Source organism: Triticum aestivum, chromosome 2A, assembly GCF_018294505.1.
Source record: "Triticum aestivum cultivar Chinese Spring chromosome 2A, IWGSC CS RefSeq v2.1, whole genome shotgun sequence".
Taxonomy (NCBI): Eukaryota; Viridiplantae; Streptophyta; class Magnoliopsida; order Poales; family Poaceae; genus Triticum; species Triticum aestivum.
The window spans coordinates 640,925,913-640,941,315 of NC_057797.1; the positions used below are offsets into that span (position 1 = coordinate 640,925,913).

At 46.4% G+C, this 15,403-nt stretch overlaps 1 protein-coding gene across 1 annotated transcript; it reads left to right on the forward strand.

The window, feature by feature from the left end:
* The first annotated feature begins 605 nt into the window (after positions 1 to 605).
* On the forward strand, positions 606 to 5,958 carry LOC123189944 (multiprotein-bridging factor 1a). Its single transcript, XM_044602467.1, has 4 exons — positions 606 to 1,005; positions 1,278 to 1,361; positions 5,363 to 5,445; positions 5,556 to 5,958. Exons 1-4 carry the CDS (start codon positions 864 to 866, stop codon positions 5,673 to 5,675), a joined length of 429 nt encoding a protein of 142 aa, XP_044458402.1. The 5' UTR covers positions 606 to 863; the 3' UTR covers positions 5,676 to 5,958.
* Positions 5,959 to 15,403: the final 9,445 nt, after the last annotated feature.

Genomic DNA, 15,403 nt, shown 5'->3' on the forward strand with positions numbered 1-15,403 from the left:
CGACGAGGGCGGCGTCGTCGTCCTCGAGGACGGCGACAACGACGCACCACTGTCGCCAACCAAACCCCTCCGCCAAGACGACGCAGGGCAGGGGTGTAGCACGGACGATGACGGCGTGAAGAAGGAGACCGACGACGGCGACGACTACAGTCCCTTCGGCGCGTTCTTTGGCCTGTAGGCGGCACAGTAGTTTTTATTATGTTTTTAGTTTTGAATTATGTATTTTTAAGTTTTTATGTACAAATATCAATGAAATCGCCTAATATGTGTCGAATTTGGCTGAATTTATTTTTTCAGTTTTGCTACAACACATTTAGATGTGCTATAAGTATTGCACATCTAAGTCCTATGTCATTGATCTTATGTTAAGATTCGTGTAGATATTTTTTTTTTTTCTTTCTATGCTTAACTCACTCACTTAGATGTGCAATAACTAGAGCACATCTAGATGTGCCTTAAACACACCCTTATTTTTTTAAAAGATGGCGTTTAGGTTGGGTTTGGGGCGGCGGTTGGGAAACCATTCGCCCCTACACCAAAAATATCACTGGCGCGCACCTAGGCGGCTATATTTTCAAGCGTCTGGGCCGAACGGCTGGAGTATGAAGATGCTCTAACACGTGTACAGTGTGGAGCACTAGGAGCGTAAGAAACGAGGAGAGCGTAGTACTGTATAATATCCTAATATTATATTGGGGGAATTGGAGAACCACCGATTGCGACTCGAGAACCTTTCGTTCAGCTCCAAAATATCTTCCTCTCCTCTGTCCTGCGCCTCCATTATCCCTTGCGTGGTTTTAGTCTGTGAACTCGAGAGACCGAGCGAGGAAAGTTGCCGTGTGAGACCTGAGAGTCAGGGAGATATGGCTGGGATTGGTCCTATCAGGCAGGACTGGGAGCCGATAGTGGTGCGGAAGAAGGCGCAGAACGCCGCCGACAAGAAGGACGAAAAGGCCGTCAACGCTGCCCGCCGCTCCGGCGCCGAGATCGACACCACCAAGAAGTGTAGGTGTCTGATTGGATCGATCCTTGCAGCCGTGTTGCTGTCCGATTTACTGGATGCGGTTTTCCCTCGCTGATTCTGTGGATTTCTTGCTAATCGTCCTGGCTTGGAGATACTCTAGATTTGTGTTTTTTGTTTGCTTATTATGGGTTTTATATGTTTAATCATGTGATTTGTTTGCTGTTCTTTCTGCCATAAAACAGCTCGCAGCTTAGAGTACCGCAGTTTTTTGTTTTTCTTTCTCGGTTTTCCATTGATCCAGTTCCGTTTGCAGACAACGCTGGAACGAACAAGGCTGCATCTAGCGGAACTTCCCTCAACACCAAGCGGCTCGACGACGACACCGAGAACCTTTCCCGTGAGCAACAGTCACTCTCTCGCTATGTGCTTATTCTTCCATTGCGAATGGTGTGCTGCCGTATGCAAATTTGATTCGTTCATACATGGCCTAGCTGGGTTGTTCTGGAAAAAGGTTCTCTTTATGAACTGGAGTAGATGCTGAAGCTGTGGTTGTCCTGATTCTTAAATTACCTCTAAATCGTTACTACTCAATACTTCTATATCTATATACCGTTATTTACTTATCACTGTGTAAAACTTTCAAGTTGAAGATCGCATAGTTCTGCCATAGCATATGTGTTTTTTATCCATTGTGGATTATAGCTCGAGCCTAACTGTGCTATCTTCATATATTCTACTTGTAATGAAAGTATCTGCTTAGTTTAGGAAACTTCTCCATGGTACTGTAGCATATGTTAGGATGAAATTAGTTTCTGATGTTAAATGAGCTGTTGATATCAACTGGCACCTGTAGCAGCTTAGTGGGAACACCAAGTACCAAATTGATATATCCTTGTTAATATGGTATTGAACATTTTACCGAATAGAGTGCTCAACATATTCTTTCACATCTTTTTTTAGTGCACCTGTGAATATTTTGTAGCCCCACAGTTGTTTTTTTGTTTGCCAGTTTTTTTGCGATAGTTAAATAAAAGTGTTACATCTGTATGGGGGACTGGTTTTAGGGAGTGTGCTGACATATACCAAGTTGGTAGCTGTGTTTATTGTGGAGTTCAAATCATGTGCTATGGGTTAGTGCTTATTTTTGCTGCTGGAAAAACTTCACTTCCTGACTATGTGCTGATGATGTTGTGTTAATCTGTTAACTGTCCTGATTCTTGAATGCCCCTTGTTGCAAAGCCCTGCACTGCTTGATGCCGACTTTTTCTCCCTCATGAAAAGAATGCACTGGAACATACTCTACCCTATAGCTAATTGGGAATCTCGCTTCTTTTTAGGAAATTCTTCTGTTGTATTATCACACTTCACTTTATTGGATGGTATTAGTTCTGATGTTGCATCTTTGTATGAATTCTGATAACAAATGACACTTAAAACTAATGTTGTAATAGTCTTTGAAATTCACAGGTTCTTCAATATTTATCAAAACATGTTATATCTTGTTTTACAGACCCTTCTTTTATGAGTGCACCTGGGAATGTTGTGAGGTTTAGAATCATTCTTATGTGTTTGTATGAGCACCCTTAATCTTATTAGGGGTTAGCCAGAATGCGGCTCAGTTACTTCATGGGTTCGTTGCATTTGCAGGGTTATATATAATTGTACCATTTAGATCATTGTTTTTAATGCGTCCCTTATATGGCATGGCGTCTAGCTCGCCTTTGCCAGCTTTGAAAGGCGCCTGCAGCGTCTCCCTAGGCGCACATGGAGGCGCTGTCAGCTAAATCAGACCCCACAGATAGAGCAGCCGGGCGGTGGGGGAGGGCTGCACGGGCCCAACACCTTCAGTTCGTCTCCTGCCAGCATCAACCTTCTCTGTCTGCAGTCGCATGTGACTCTCGGTCTCTCTTCCCCTGCCCTCTTATTCTCTCGTCTCCTCTCTCATGTGTCACCCTTCTGTGCACTTGTGCTCCTTTGATTTAGGAATTCCTAGTGCTCTGCTTTCATTTGTGAATCTGATTTGTAGTGCTGTGCATATGCTCCGCCATGAATGTGTGTTGTACTGCTCTTCGATTTATGATGTGACTTCAAGGTGTGTAACGGTGTATGTCCACTAAATGCTACTCTACTCTGCTGCCCAAGTTCAAAACTGTCTTAAGGCATTGGCCTTGCCTTACGCTTAAAAGGTGAGGCGCCCCCCAGTGCCTCGCCTTGCCTTACAGGCTTATAAACATTGATTTAGATGGTGAAATGAGATTTTCACCATTAATTATATTTTCAAAACACAAACTTCATCTGAGATGTGCATGAAGTCTCCACCATCACGTTTTGATAAAAAAAAGTCATGTGACATGGAATGGCCATCACCAATGGTTAGCAATTGTATGCTTGATCAGTCACCTACATGGGTAACTCCGCAATAATCCTTTATTTGTGAAATAAGCACAAGTCAAGGTTTCCAAACCTGTAATTTAGCAGCTCTAGCTTACTGCTCCTGAATTTGGGGAATGCCCTACTTTTCTATCACCCAGTTTGCTGCCACCTGGCACCTTTAGGCTGCCCCATCTAATATGATTCTACCTGTGTCCGGTTTGGCTTATTGTAATTGATACTGTTCCATCAAGTGCTGAAATTTGGTAATAGCAATACTTGCTCATATAATTTTTGTTACCTATTAGTTAGCCACAATTGTTTCGAAAATACCAATCTGCAAAGCAAGTAGAGTTGATGTTTGGACAATTATTTTATAGCAAACTTGCTGTAGAAAATTGTGTTGATGCAACTTAGTGGGTTTTGGTCGGTCTGTGGCTTAGAAATAAGAAGCTGTCGGATGTATATGCTGTGGATAGCTGTTGTACTGGGAAAGCTACTGTGTGAGGTCCTTGTATAATAAAAAGTCTCGAGTTCCCCTAGGATGCTCAGAGTTTGTTTATGTACCTATTTAACTATAATACCCCGGTTTTGCTGCATTTCACTGGAAATTCGTTTTGGGGCTCAGGCTCCATGAAGCCATCTTTTGAAAGAAATCAAAAATCAGTTTTGAAGTTCCTAAAAGATCTGGAAAAAAAATCCACATGCACATATGGTTGTATTCTACATGTGTCTAAAATTTCATGATGAGACCTGAGCTCCGAGAAGGCAGGCGTGGCACAGTGAAGTCCTTCCTAATTGTGCCAAGAGGCCCTGGGTTTGAACCAGCCTCTCTGCATTGAACTTCGCAGGGATAAGACTAGGTTCCTATAATCCCTCCCCAGGCCCCACCTTGTGTGGGAGCTTCTATGCACTGGGTCTGTCCTTTTTAGACCCGAGCTCCGAAATGCCTCTCATATTTCACGGCTTAGTACTCCCTCCATCCCATAATATAAGACATTGTCGTTATTACATTCCATATGTGAGTATATGGAATGTAATAATGTCTTATATTATGGGATGGAGGGAAAAATCCATAAGACATTCATCATCATACTGCATGATCAGTACAACCTGATCCATGGCAAAAAAAATGAATCAATCATGGGCTCAAAGTAATCAGTCAGCGCCTACCACTTGGGGTCTCACATGGATTGGACTTGGGGATGGAATGAGGAGACAAGCTGGTTCGAAGTGATTTCTGTGGGAGACGAGCCAATGTATATAGTGGCAATCCCTTCGTAATTTCTCTGAAATGGGCAGGGGCTGAGTGGGATTTTTCAAAAGCCAGAAAAGCACCTCCGGTGGTGCTTTTGCTCCTATGAACTAATAGGTCCAACAGCGGGTTTTCCAACAGGCCGTACAAGGAGCTCTAGGAACTCTGAATAGTTGTTTATACCACCATGCTTTCTTTTAAGCCCCAAAATAAGCTAGCTGTTTGCTTGGGCACGGAATGCCAAAGCCCATTCCCAACCAAACACTGCTTTAACCTTGGGAACCATAGGTTCAAACTAGCACAGATTGTGTGCCTAAAATTGCCTTACCTCTGCAGATATTCGGTCATCAAATTTGTCAGTTCTATTAAGATAACCACACAGTTTTGGTGATCAAATTGGCTCAGTTTTATGAAGAGAACAAACTAGGTTACCTCTTGGGCCTTCTTTAATTTCTTGGAAATTTTTCATCTTCCTGCAGGAATTCAACCGTTTCCTGTACAAACGCTCCTGCAAATCAAAATGGCTTTTCTGTCATTCAACATTTTTTGGCTATCAGTCAGAATTTCTAAATTTCTGTTTTGTAGTAGTGCTTTCTTAACGAGGTTATTTTTTGTTTGTCGTTGCTGAGTACTGCACATAGAATTTCACGTACAGATCTGATTTTGTTTTCCCCAGTCTCACCCCCAAGATGCTTGAGATTCCAACAATCAAAGCTTTCTCTGATTGTTTTGTGTGCCAATCCCTAATCCCTTGTGCTCTCATCTGATGCTAGATGAGCGTGTTTCAAGTGACCTGAAGAAAAACCTTATGCAAGCAAGGCTGGATAAGAAGATGACCCAGGCACAACTTGCTCAGGTATCTAGCTGAATATCAAGATTTTAGAACTTGCAGAGTTCTTCCTGAGAAAAAAAAGCTTGTCAACATACACTATTACCTCAATCTAAGAGTGTGATGTGTTGTAACAGATGATCAATGAGAAGCCACAGGTGATCCAGGAGTACGAGTCGGGCAAGGCGATTCCGAACAATCAGATAATTGGAAAGCTCGAGAGGGCACTTGGAGCTAAGCTGCGTAGCAAGAAGTAATGCCTTGAAGTAGCCAAGCCCTGTTTACTTGCCTTGCATTACATTTGCTAGGTCCTAAAAGCTTTTACAGGCTGTTCCTGTTGGTTGATACTGAATAACTATGCCACGGAACCACTTTATGTATCATTATATTCTCGTGTTCTAAAATGTGTCAGTCATATGTCCCAGTGTAAGAGCTGCATTGAGCATGTAGATTGACATGATAACCTGCGTGGTTTATGTGTGGTGTTTGTTACTGGCTTTTGCTAATACAAGTGTGTTGTGAGGTAATTACACAAAACCATTACATTTGGGTCAACAAATTGTCGCCATAATTGAGGAAAATCATACAGAAACACCACTTTTAAAACCTTGAGTAACAGAGCGCATCAATTCTTGAATAAGATCGTTATAATAGCCAAACTGACTGTGGCCCCTGCCTGTTTGGATGATGTGGCATGCCTTTGTGTACATTTTGCTAAGGTGGACATGGGACCCACTGCCAGCCCCAATCTTCCTCCTCTTTGCCTCTCGCACTCCTCGCTGAACCCCTCCTACTAATGTTCCATTTTGCCCTTTCTATGGCATGCCTTTGTGTACATTTTGCTAAGGTGGACATGGGACCCAATGCCAGCCCCAACCTTCCTCCACTTTGCCTCTCCCACTCCTCACTGAACCCCTCCTACTAATGTTTCATTTTGCCCTTTCTGCCATGCTCTTTTCTCTCCTGCTCACTCGTGTGCCACTTCATGCATCATTGATTTTTTAGGGAAGCATGCATCATTGTTGAGGCCCTGCCTTTACCAGCCCAACCATTTTGTGTGTCCCTCAGATGTCGCCATCATGAACGCTGCCGCACCATGCATCCCCCCCCCCCCACCCCACCCCACCCCGCGCGCGCGCCCAGTGCGAGTTTGTGTGGTGCGGAAAACCCCATTGACATCACCATGAATCGTACACCAACACCGCAGCGCCAAGTGGACCAATGACTAGACCACACACGTGCCATTGAAACCGAGGTGAATTCACTTCTAAACTCCCTATTTATTAGATACATTATAACCGAGCACCTTTCCATTCCTCTCACGCTATTAGCATTTCCAGCCTTTGGATCATCAGTTTGGGACTCTTTCGGCCGTTAGATTTCCTCTCATTCCCGCGTCGCATCGCTTCGTTGGCGCAACAGTTTTCTGGGTCGCTGCTCCCGAAACAAAATCGGAACATTATGGTTGATAGGCCAGGAAGCCCAGCTAAACCCATCGGCCTACAAGTGCGCATCGGCACCGTAGAGGGACTCCATGCTGCCTGAATCGTTCGCTATTGTTCGCTTTCCTCCTGACCTATCGTCTTTCCCAGTCTGATGGCGGCGGCGACTATGGGCGATGCCCAAACCCAACCCCTCCCAACACCCAGATTTGCCAAAGCACTTGTCCGATCAACCTCCATCTATCCCACGACGAAAAGAAAAATCTCCAGCTGGTGTCGTCTCCTCTCCTATCCCCATTACCGGCGGTGAACATGGAGCGACCGAAGGTTAAATTTTCCTAGGTGAGGAGGTGGGACTTACCATCAGAGTGCGGCACCCTCTGCATAATCCCCTCATCGTCAACCACGCCTCTACCTCTGCTACCTGCTCCACCATTGCGATGGTGATGACAACGCTGATGGTTCACATCGGCCAGGTAAAGCGTGCCTGTAGCAACCCAACCTCAAACGGTCAAGTCTCTGTGCTTCAGTGTCATCCCTGGATCTGTAATGCTGACACACACAGTACTCGAAGAATTTATAACAGAGTAGCAATCACACATTTATTACATCGAATGTCTCAAAAGAGAACTTATTACAATAAATATGGCTTAAGGCCATCTAAAATGATAACAGCGGTAGACTTGGAACATAAAGTGAGTCCATCGACTTCAACGACATAGCTGAGCGCATGACAAACGACCTATCGCGTCTTACTCCTCGTCTGAAAAGTCTGCAACATAATACGTTGCAGCCATAAAACGGGTCAGCACATGGAATATGCTGGCAATGTAACACAGTAGAGCAATGAATAGATAAATGCTATCACTACATGCATATATGGCTGGTGGAGGCTCTATGGTTATATGGTTTTTGCGAAAAGCCAATTTTTCCCTACAACAAAGGAATATATTTTATTTAACTATCATGGTAGTTGAAACATTGAGAATGGTACCCCCATCTCAATCCCAATTAAAAGTAATTATCACCCCAACAAATTAAATTAGAGTGATGAGATACAGTAGGATAATCCAAGTATTAGATACTCAAGATGTCCATAACCGGAGACATGGCTAACCATGATTAGTTTATACACTCTGCAAAGGTTTGCGCACTTTTCCCCACAAGACTCGATCTTCTCCGTTGTATTTCTCACACTGCACGGTGTTTGAGAAACGGATGACCGAGACACAGTCTTTTAAAAGTATTAACTTTTTACTCCGGGTGGACAGTTACACCTACTCTCTCTCTACACCTGCTAGCCCACCACTGAAAGAGGTCACACAACATACTCAACTATGCCAGAGCCCATAATGGCTTGTGGCTGCACACGGAAGTTTCTAGCATGAATAATCTTTTGATCCCTTTGAGCCTGGGTGGCGGACCATAGGAGGATCACACGGTATATCCCCAGGATCTCCTAGGACAACACTGGTATATCCCCAGGTGCCCAAAACAAGCAATCCACCCAGATGTGTATTAAAGTTGCCACCTTAAGTTGAACCATCAATTAACAATCTCACATCTGTCATGGATACACTCAAACCCAATCCACGTCTACGAGCATAGCATAGCAATATAAGCATAACGTAGAAGTAACTCCCAGGGTTTGATATTAAAACAGGGCAATAGGTTCTACCTCATCATCTACTTACCAATACCCACAAGTTAATCACATCCTAATCATGCAATGTTTGGGGATTGGAACTAATGCATAAAAACTGGGTATGAAAGAAGTATGATCAATGTGTTACTTGCCTTGCTGATGATCCGCAAAACCTAGAGACTCGTAGTAGCATGCCTCGCACTCCGGGTGTTCTATCGCAAACAAACAATAGCATACATGATCAATCAAGCAAAGATGCACGGGTAAATCTCAACTAAAAAGATCTAACAAGAAAGTTCAACTGAAGAACTCCGGTTTGCAAAAAGAATCAAATCAAACGGAGCAACGAAACAGAAACTGCGAAAGAAACAAGATCCGAGTACTAATCTGGACTAAAGTCAAATTTTACAGTACCAAAATCTTGTTCAAGTTAGTTAAACAGAAAGAGGGCTTCGAGACGAAGATCTAGGCACTTGAATCGCCTGATTCCGATAAACGAGCGAAAAGATAAACTAAAACAAAAATTAGGGCAGAAATCGCGATCAGAAATAATCGTGGAAAAAACTGACGAACAGACTAACGAACGAACGTTCGTTGTCTGTCAAAAACGGGTGAACGCATTCTTTAAAACGACCGTACGGACGAATGTCCGCTACTTAACTAAACCGTAGAAAACCGGAATAAAACCGATCTAAAGAAAAAAACGATCTTAGGGTTTCTAAAAAAACGACCGGTCAACGGTCAACAGCGGCGGCTCGGCGAAGTCCGTCGACGGCAGCGGCGGCTACGGCGAGGCGGCGGGGTAGCGGCGGCTAGTGCGGGCGGCGGGGCTACGGCGGCGCGGCTAGGGTTAGGGAGGGACGCGGGCACGGGGCGGACTGGGGCGGCCTCGGCGGCTTATAAGGCCGGCCGGGGGAAGGAGTCCGGGTCGAAACCGGCCCGTTAAGTCGGTTGCCTCTTTGTTTAAATATAAGTCACGTTAAAAAACAAAGAAAAGAAATACTAAACGAACTCCAAAAATCCCGAAATAAAATTTCCCCGTCCTCTAAAAATATGCCAGACAAGGTGAACATTTATTTGGGCCTATAATGCATTTTTGAAAAACGCAAATTTTTCCTAATCTCTACTATTAAAGGAGAACCTGCGGTCCTCGTGATGGTTGAACCTACGACAACCATCCGTCGCTACTCCCCTGCGCCTCGTGCGATCGATACTCAAAATTCGCAAGAAAAAGCCCCCACGTTTTATACGTTAGAGAAAAAAACTGAGTGAACCCCATCCAGATGCTCACACGTTCTCCACTTCTCCCTCGACCCGAAGTCCCGAAACACCCAGGCTCCCTCCTCTCACGCGAGCACCGGGCGCCCTCCCTCTGTGCCTCGCCGTCGTGCTCTGCCCAACCGTAGCCGCCCTATCTCTCTACCCGATGCCGAAGATCCAGCAGGTGTCTGTCGTCGAGGGCTTCGAACGCAGGGACAAGAGCCTCCTTTTCTCCTCTCCGTGCCACCGAGAGAGGAGCTCCTTCTGGCAAACCTCAATAGCATCGTCGCGACCAAATCCTACCCTGCGGCCTCCCCACCACCACCATCCATGGCGATCGAGCTGGCCGACGCACGAGATGCGTCTGCATCACCCTCTCCTCCAAGACTGTCATGCCTACGCCTGCGTTGGCGGACAACGAGTCGCCTGGCTCAGAAGATCCAGGCGAGAGAGCTCCGTGAGCTGGTGGGTGGGTCCTGGGACCATCTGTAAGCGTGTGGGTTTGTGTCCGGTATATAGGCTGGTCGGAGCCGGATCACCTGACGTACGGCCACCTGACGTTGGGCCACTGACGCGTGGGTCCGGGTCCACACGTCAGCGAGTGCGCCGTACGTCAGAGGAGCTGCGTCCAGGCTGGTCATGCCGTGTAGGAGAGTAGAGTTGATTAGTCTCTGAAACTTCTCATCCTTTCTCTGTATTCTACTCACCTCGGTTCTTCCTCCTCACCTGTACCCTCCTCTCATCCCCCAAATTCCTGTTGTATCTTGGTGTTGCATAAATCTATGTTCCGGGACACTACAATATGGTAATCAGAGCCTAGACCGCTCCGCTCACGAATCCAAATCGACTCGTAAAATTCCATCGCGAAAGGTGCCTTGATTTGCTTCGGCGAATCGGCCCAAAATCCTGAGCGGGGTTGAGTTGATTTAGGAAGAGCCGCGATGGCGCCGTCGAAGCTCTCTGCCCAGACCGGTTTGATTTTGGATCGAATGGAGGGCCTTCAAAAATCGGTGGAGGGGATTTGGCGAAATTTGATGTGATGACGACCGAGGTGAAGGCGATTAGGAAGGACGTCAGTGATTTGCGCCAGCAGATCGACGACTTCGGTGAGGATTTGGACGGCGTCAAGCGCCGCCTTGGCGAATCGACCAAGTCCATGCCGTCGCTCGCAGCGGACGCCTTGGGACCTCCGCTCGTCATCCCCACCGCTAGCAAGACTCGTTACTGGCCAACAGCGGCGGCGCTCCGCTACTGAATACAACACAACAGCAGCGTGCATATGTCGCTGCACCGCCCTCACTACAACACCAGGAGATGCCAGAGTATGATGGATACAGTGGATACACTGCTCGTCCTCCTCGCATGGATTTTCTTAAATTTCAAGGGGAGGCACCACAGTTGTGGATTGACATGTGCTTGACATATTTTGAGCTCTATAAGACACCAACGCATCATTGGGTGAGCCATGCTAGTTTGCACTTGGAGGGGCATGCTGCAATGTGGTTCCAGGCGTTTAAACACCGGCAGCGCCCGGTCTCATGGGATAATTTTTTAACAACTATTTTGGAGGAATTTGGTGCAGATGAGTATGACAGTCAGTTGTCCAAGTTACTGCAACTCAAACAAACAAGATCTGTTGCCGAGTACAAGCAACAATTTGAGACTGTCATGTACCATCTGACAGCTCTCGATCCTTCCCTGAACTCACGGTGGTTTGTCACCCAGTTCATGCTTGGACTAAGGGATGACATCAGGTGTGCCGTACGGTTGCAGGCGCCCTCCAGTGTCACGCGTGCGGCGTCTTTGGCCAGGATCCAGGAAGAAGGAGAGACACACAGGCCTCGTGGGCGTCCTCCTGCTCTAACCAAGCACCCACCTACCTCAACAGTGCAGCCAACTATGACAACAACACCACACATAGATTGGCCGCGTCGCACTGGTAATGATGATTTCAACCGTGAACGTCAGCTCCGTGATTTTCGTCGTGCTAATGGTCTTTGTTTCAAGTGTGGGGACAAATACAACAAAGAGCATTAGTGTCGTCGAACGGGGCAATTGTTGACCATCGAAGTGGGGACTATGGGGAAGTTATTTCTGATGAAGTTGTTCATGCCCTGAGTCTTCTCGGTGAAACAACAACAACAACAACTGGGGAATGTTGTCAGTTATCTGTACATGCTCTCGCGGGTACTAAATCGTTACACACGATTCGTTTGCAGGCTACTGTTGATGGCCATGCAATGTTGCTTTTGGTCGATTCGGGCAGCTCACATACATTTGTGACCCAATCTTTTGCTGAGCGTGCCAACTGCGTTGTTACAACAGCTCCAGCAGTGCCAGTTAGAGTTGCCAATGGTCAGTTTCTGCATTCAGTCTCTCAAGTACAAGGACTGAAGTGGTGCACACAGGGCCATGAATTTTCTACTGACATGCGCATCCTTGAGCTGGGGGCATATGATGCCATTCTTGGAATGGATTGGCTCACTTGTTTCAGTCCTATGAACTATCACTGGGGAGAGAAGACCATGCAATTTCAGTATCAAGGCCAACTGATTACCCTATAAGGAATTGTAGTTGCAGAGCAAGGGGTGTTACAGGAATTGCATGTAGAACAACTAGTGAAATGGTTGGATGACAATGAAGTATGGGCCCTGGCTGTAGTTGAGAATTTCTCGGTGGTGGACAAGCAGCAGTCTCCTCTAGCACCTGATCTTTAGACATTGCTAACCGAATTTTCAGATGTGTTTTCCAAGCCAAATTCTGTGCTACCTCGGAGATCTTTGGACCATGCCATCACTCTACAACAGGATGCACAACCAGTAAATTCCAGACCCTATCGATACTCTCCCTTGCAAAAAGATGAGATCGAACGACAAGTTATGGAAATGCTACAAGCAGGTGTGATCATTCCCAGCATGAGTCCCTTCGCCTCCCCGGTCTTACTTTTGAAGAAGAAAGATAATACATGGCGCTTTTGCATCGATTATCGCCGTCTCAACGATCTTACTGTGAAAAACAAATTCCCACTTCCAATTGTTGATGAATTACTGGACGAGCTTGCGGGAACCCAATTCTTCTCAAAGCTGGACTTACGGGCAGGCTACCATCAAATCCGAATGCGCCCAGCTGATGAAGCAAAGACAACGTTCAAACACATCATGGCCATTTTCAGTTTCGGGTAATGCCTTTCGGCCTCACCAACGCACCGGCTACTTTTCAGTGTGTCATGAACTCAATATTTGCCCCATTCCTACGCAAGTTTGTGATAGTGTTTTCGGACGATATACTGGTATACAGTGCTTCATGGACCCTGCATTTGCAACACCCGCGCCTTGTGCTAGAAACACTGCGGAAGTCACAATTCTTTGCCAAACTGACCAAATGTTCCTTCGGCCAACAAAGCATTCAGTACCTTGGCCATATTATCTCTTCTGAGGGTGTGGCTACTGATCCTGAGAAGACAACAACAATGGAACAATGGCCATTACCAACAACAGCGACTGAACTGCATGGTTTCCTCGGCCTGACAGGATACTATCGAATATTCGTGCAGAATTATGGCTTAATTTCCAAGCCGCTGACCCAGTTACTCACCAAAAAGGGTTTTGAGTGGAATGACCAAGCGACTGAGGCCTTTATGACATTGAAATCTGTGATGGCTCGTACCCCTGTTCTCGCCCTTCCGGATTTCTCTGTACCTTTCGCCGTCGAGACAGATGCCTATGACACAGGTGTGGGGGCAGTACTGATGCAACGGGGTCACCCTATTGCATACATGAGCAAAGCCCTGGGTGTTATGAATCGCAAGTTATCAATCTACGAGAAAGAATTCCTCGCAGTGATCATGGGGATCGACAAATGGTGTCAGTACCTACAGCGAGGTCCATTCACCATCTTGACAGACCATAAGAGCCTTTGCAATCTCACTGATCAGCAACTCACGTCCAATTTGCAACGCAAAGCTATGGCAAAATTAATTGGTTTGCAATTTCAGTTCAAGTACAAGCGTGGCATGGATAATGGGGCTATAGATTCTCTGTCCCGTGTCGCTCATCGGTTTGAAACCCAAACCCTTTCAGTTTGCCGGCCAGACTGGGTACAAGAGGTTTTGAATTCGTACCACACTGATACTGAAATGATGACACTGTTGCAGCAACTAGCCATTCATTCTCCTGATGACAAGAGCTATGCACTAGAACACGGGTTAATCAAGTACAAGGGCAGGCTGGTTATCGGTGAAAATTTGGCACTACAAACTAAATTGGTAGCTTCTCTGCATGACAGTGCTGTGGGCGGACATTCTGGTATTCAAGCAACGTATCCGCGCGCTAAGAAACTCTATTACTGGCCAGGCATGAAATTGGCCGTGGAGCTATTTGTGAAGCAATGCCCAATCTATCAACACGCTAAGCATCCACACACTAGACCTGTTGGGCTTCTGCAGCCTTTGCCACCTCCCCAAGCTCCATGGCAAGAAATCACAATGGATTTTGTGGAAGGTTTGCCAATGTCTGATGGTGCCAATGTGATTTTGGTCGTCGTTGACCGTCTGACCAAGTATGCATATTTTTTGCCCTTAATTACATCATCCTTACACAACGACTACTGTTTCCAAGCTGTTTATGGATCAGATTGTTCGTTTACATGGAGTACCATTGTCAATCATTTCGGACCGTGACAAGATCTTCACCAGTCACATATGGAAGGACATGTTCAAGGCAGTGGGCACCAAACTACATTACAGCACGACGCATCATCCGCAAACTGACGGGCAGAGCGAGCGGGTTAATCAGTGTGTTGAGAAATATCTACTTTGTGCTGTTCAGGATCGTCCCAAGACTTGGCGGCGATGGTTGGCAATGGCAGAATTCTGGTACAATACCAGCCACCATTCCTCTCTTGGGTGCTCTCCCTTCCATGCACTGTACAAAACAGAACCCAACTTTGGTGGCATGCCAAACATCATTGTTGATTCGGCCTCGCCAGTCGCAGACACCACAGCGGATTATCAAGAGCACACGGAGTTGCTAAGGGTGCATCTTCTGTGAGCCCAGCAACGCATGAAGTCACAGGCAGATCGTTGCCGCACCGAGCGTCAATTTGTCGTCGGTGAGCTGGTCCTCTTGAAGTTGCAGCCCTATGCACAACACTTAGTGGTCAATCGCCCCTGTCACAAGCTTTCATACAAATACTTTGGACCATACACCATTCTGGAACGAATTGGAGAGGTCGTGTACCGCCTAAAATTGCCGGCTGCTGCCCAAGTACATCCAGTCTTCCACGTTTCACAGTTAAAGCCTTTCTCGGCCGATTACTCACCGGTTTTCAGCGAGCTTCCGCCGCCGGACCTGGTGCTCTATGATAAGCTTCCGTCAGCAATCCTGCAACGCCGCATGGTCCGTGATGGCAACAGGGCCACAACTCAAGTGCTTGTCAAATGGGGTGATCTGCCAGATGATTCTGCCACATGGGAGAACTATGAGGTGGTCAAGCATCGTTTTCCGTATTCTCCATTGTGGGATGAAGCTCAATCTCAAGCGGCGGCAAGTGTCACGCCTACGCCTGCGTTGGCGGACAATGAGTCGCCTGGCTCAGAAGATCCAGGCGAAAGAGCTCTATGAGCTGGTGGGTGGGTCCT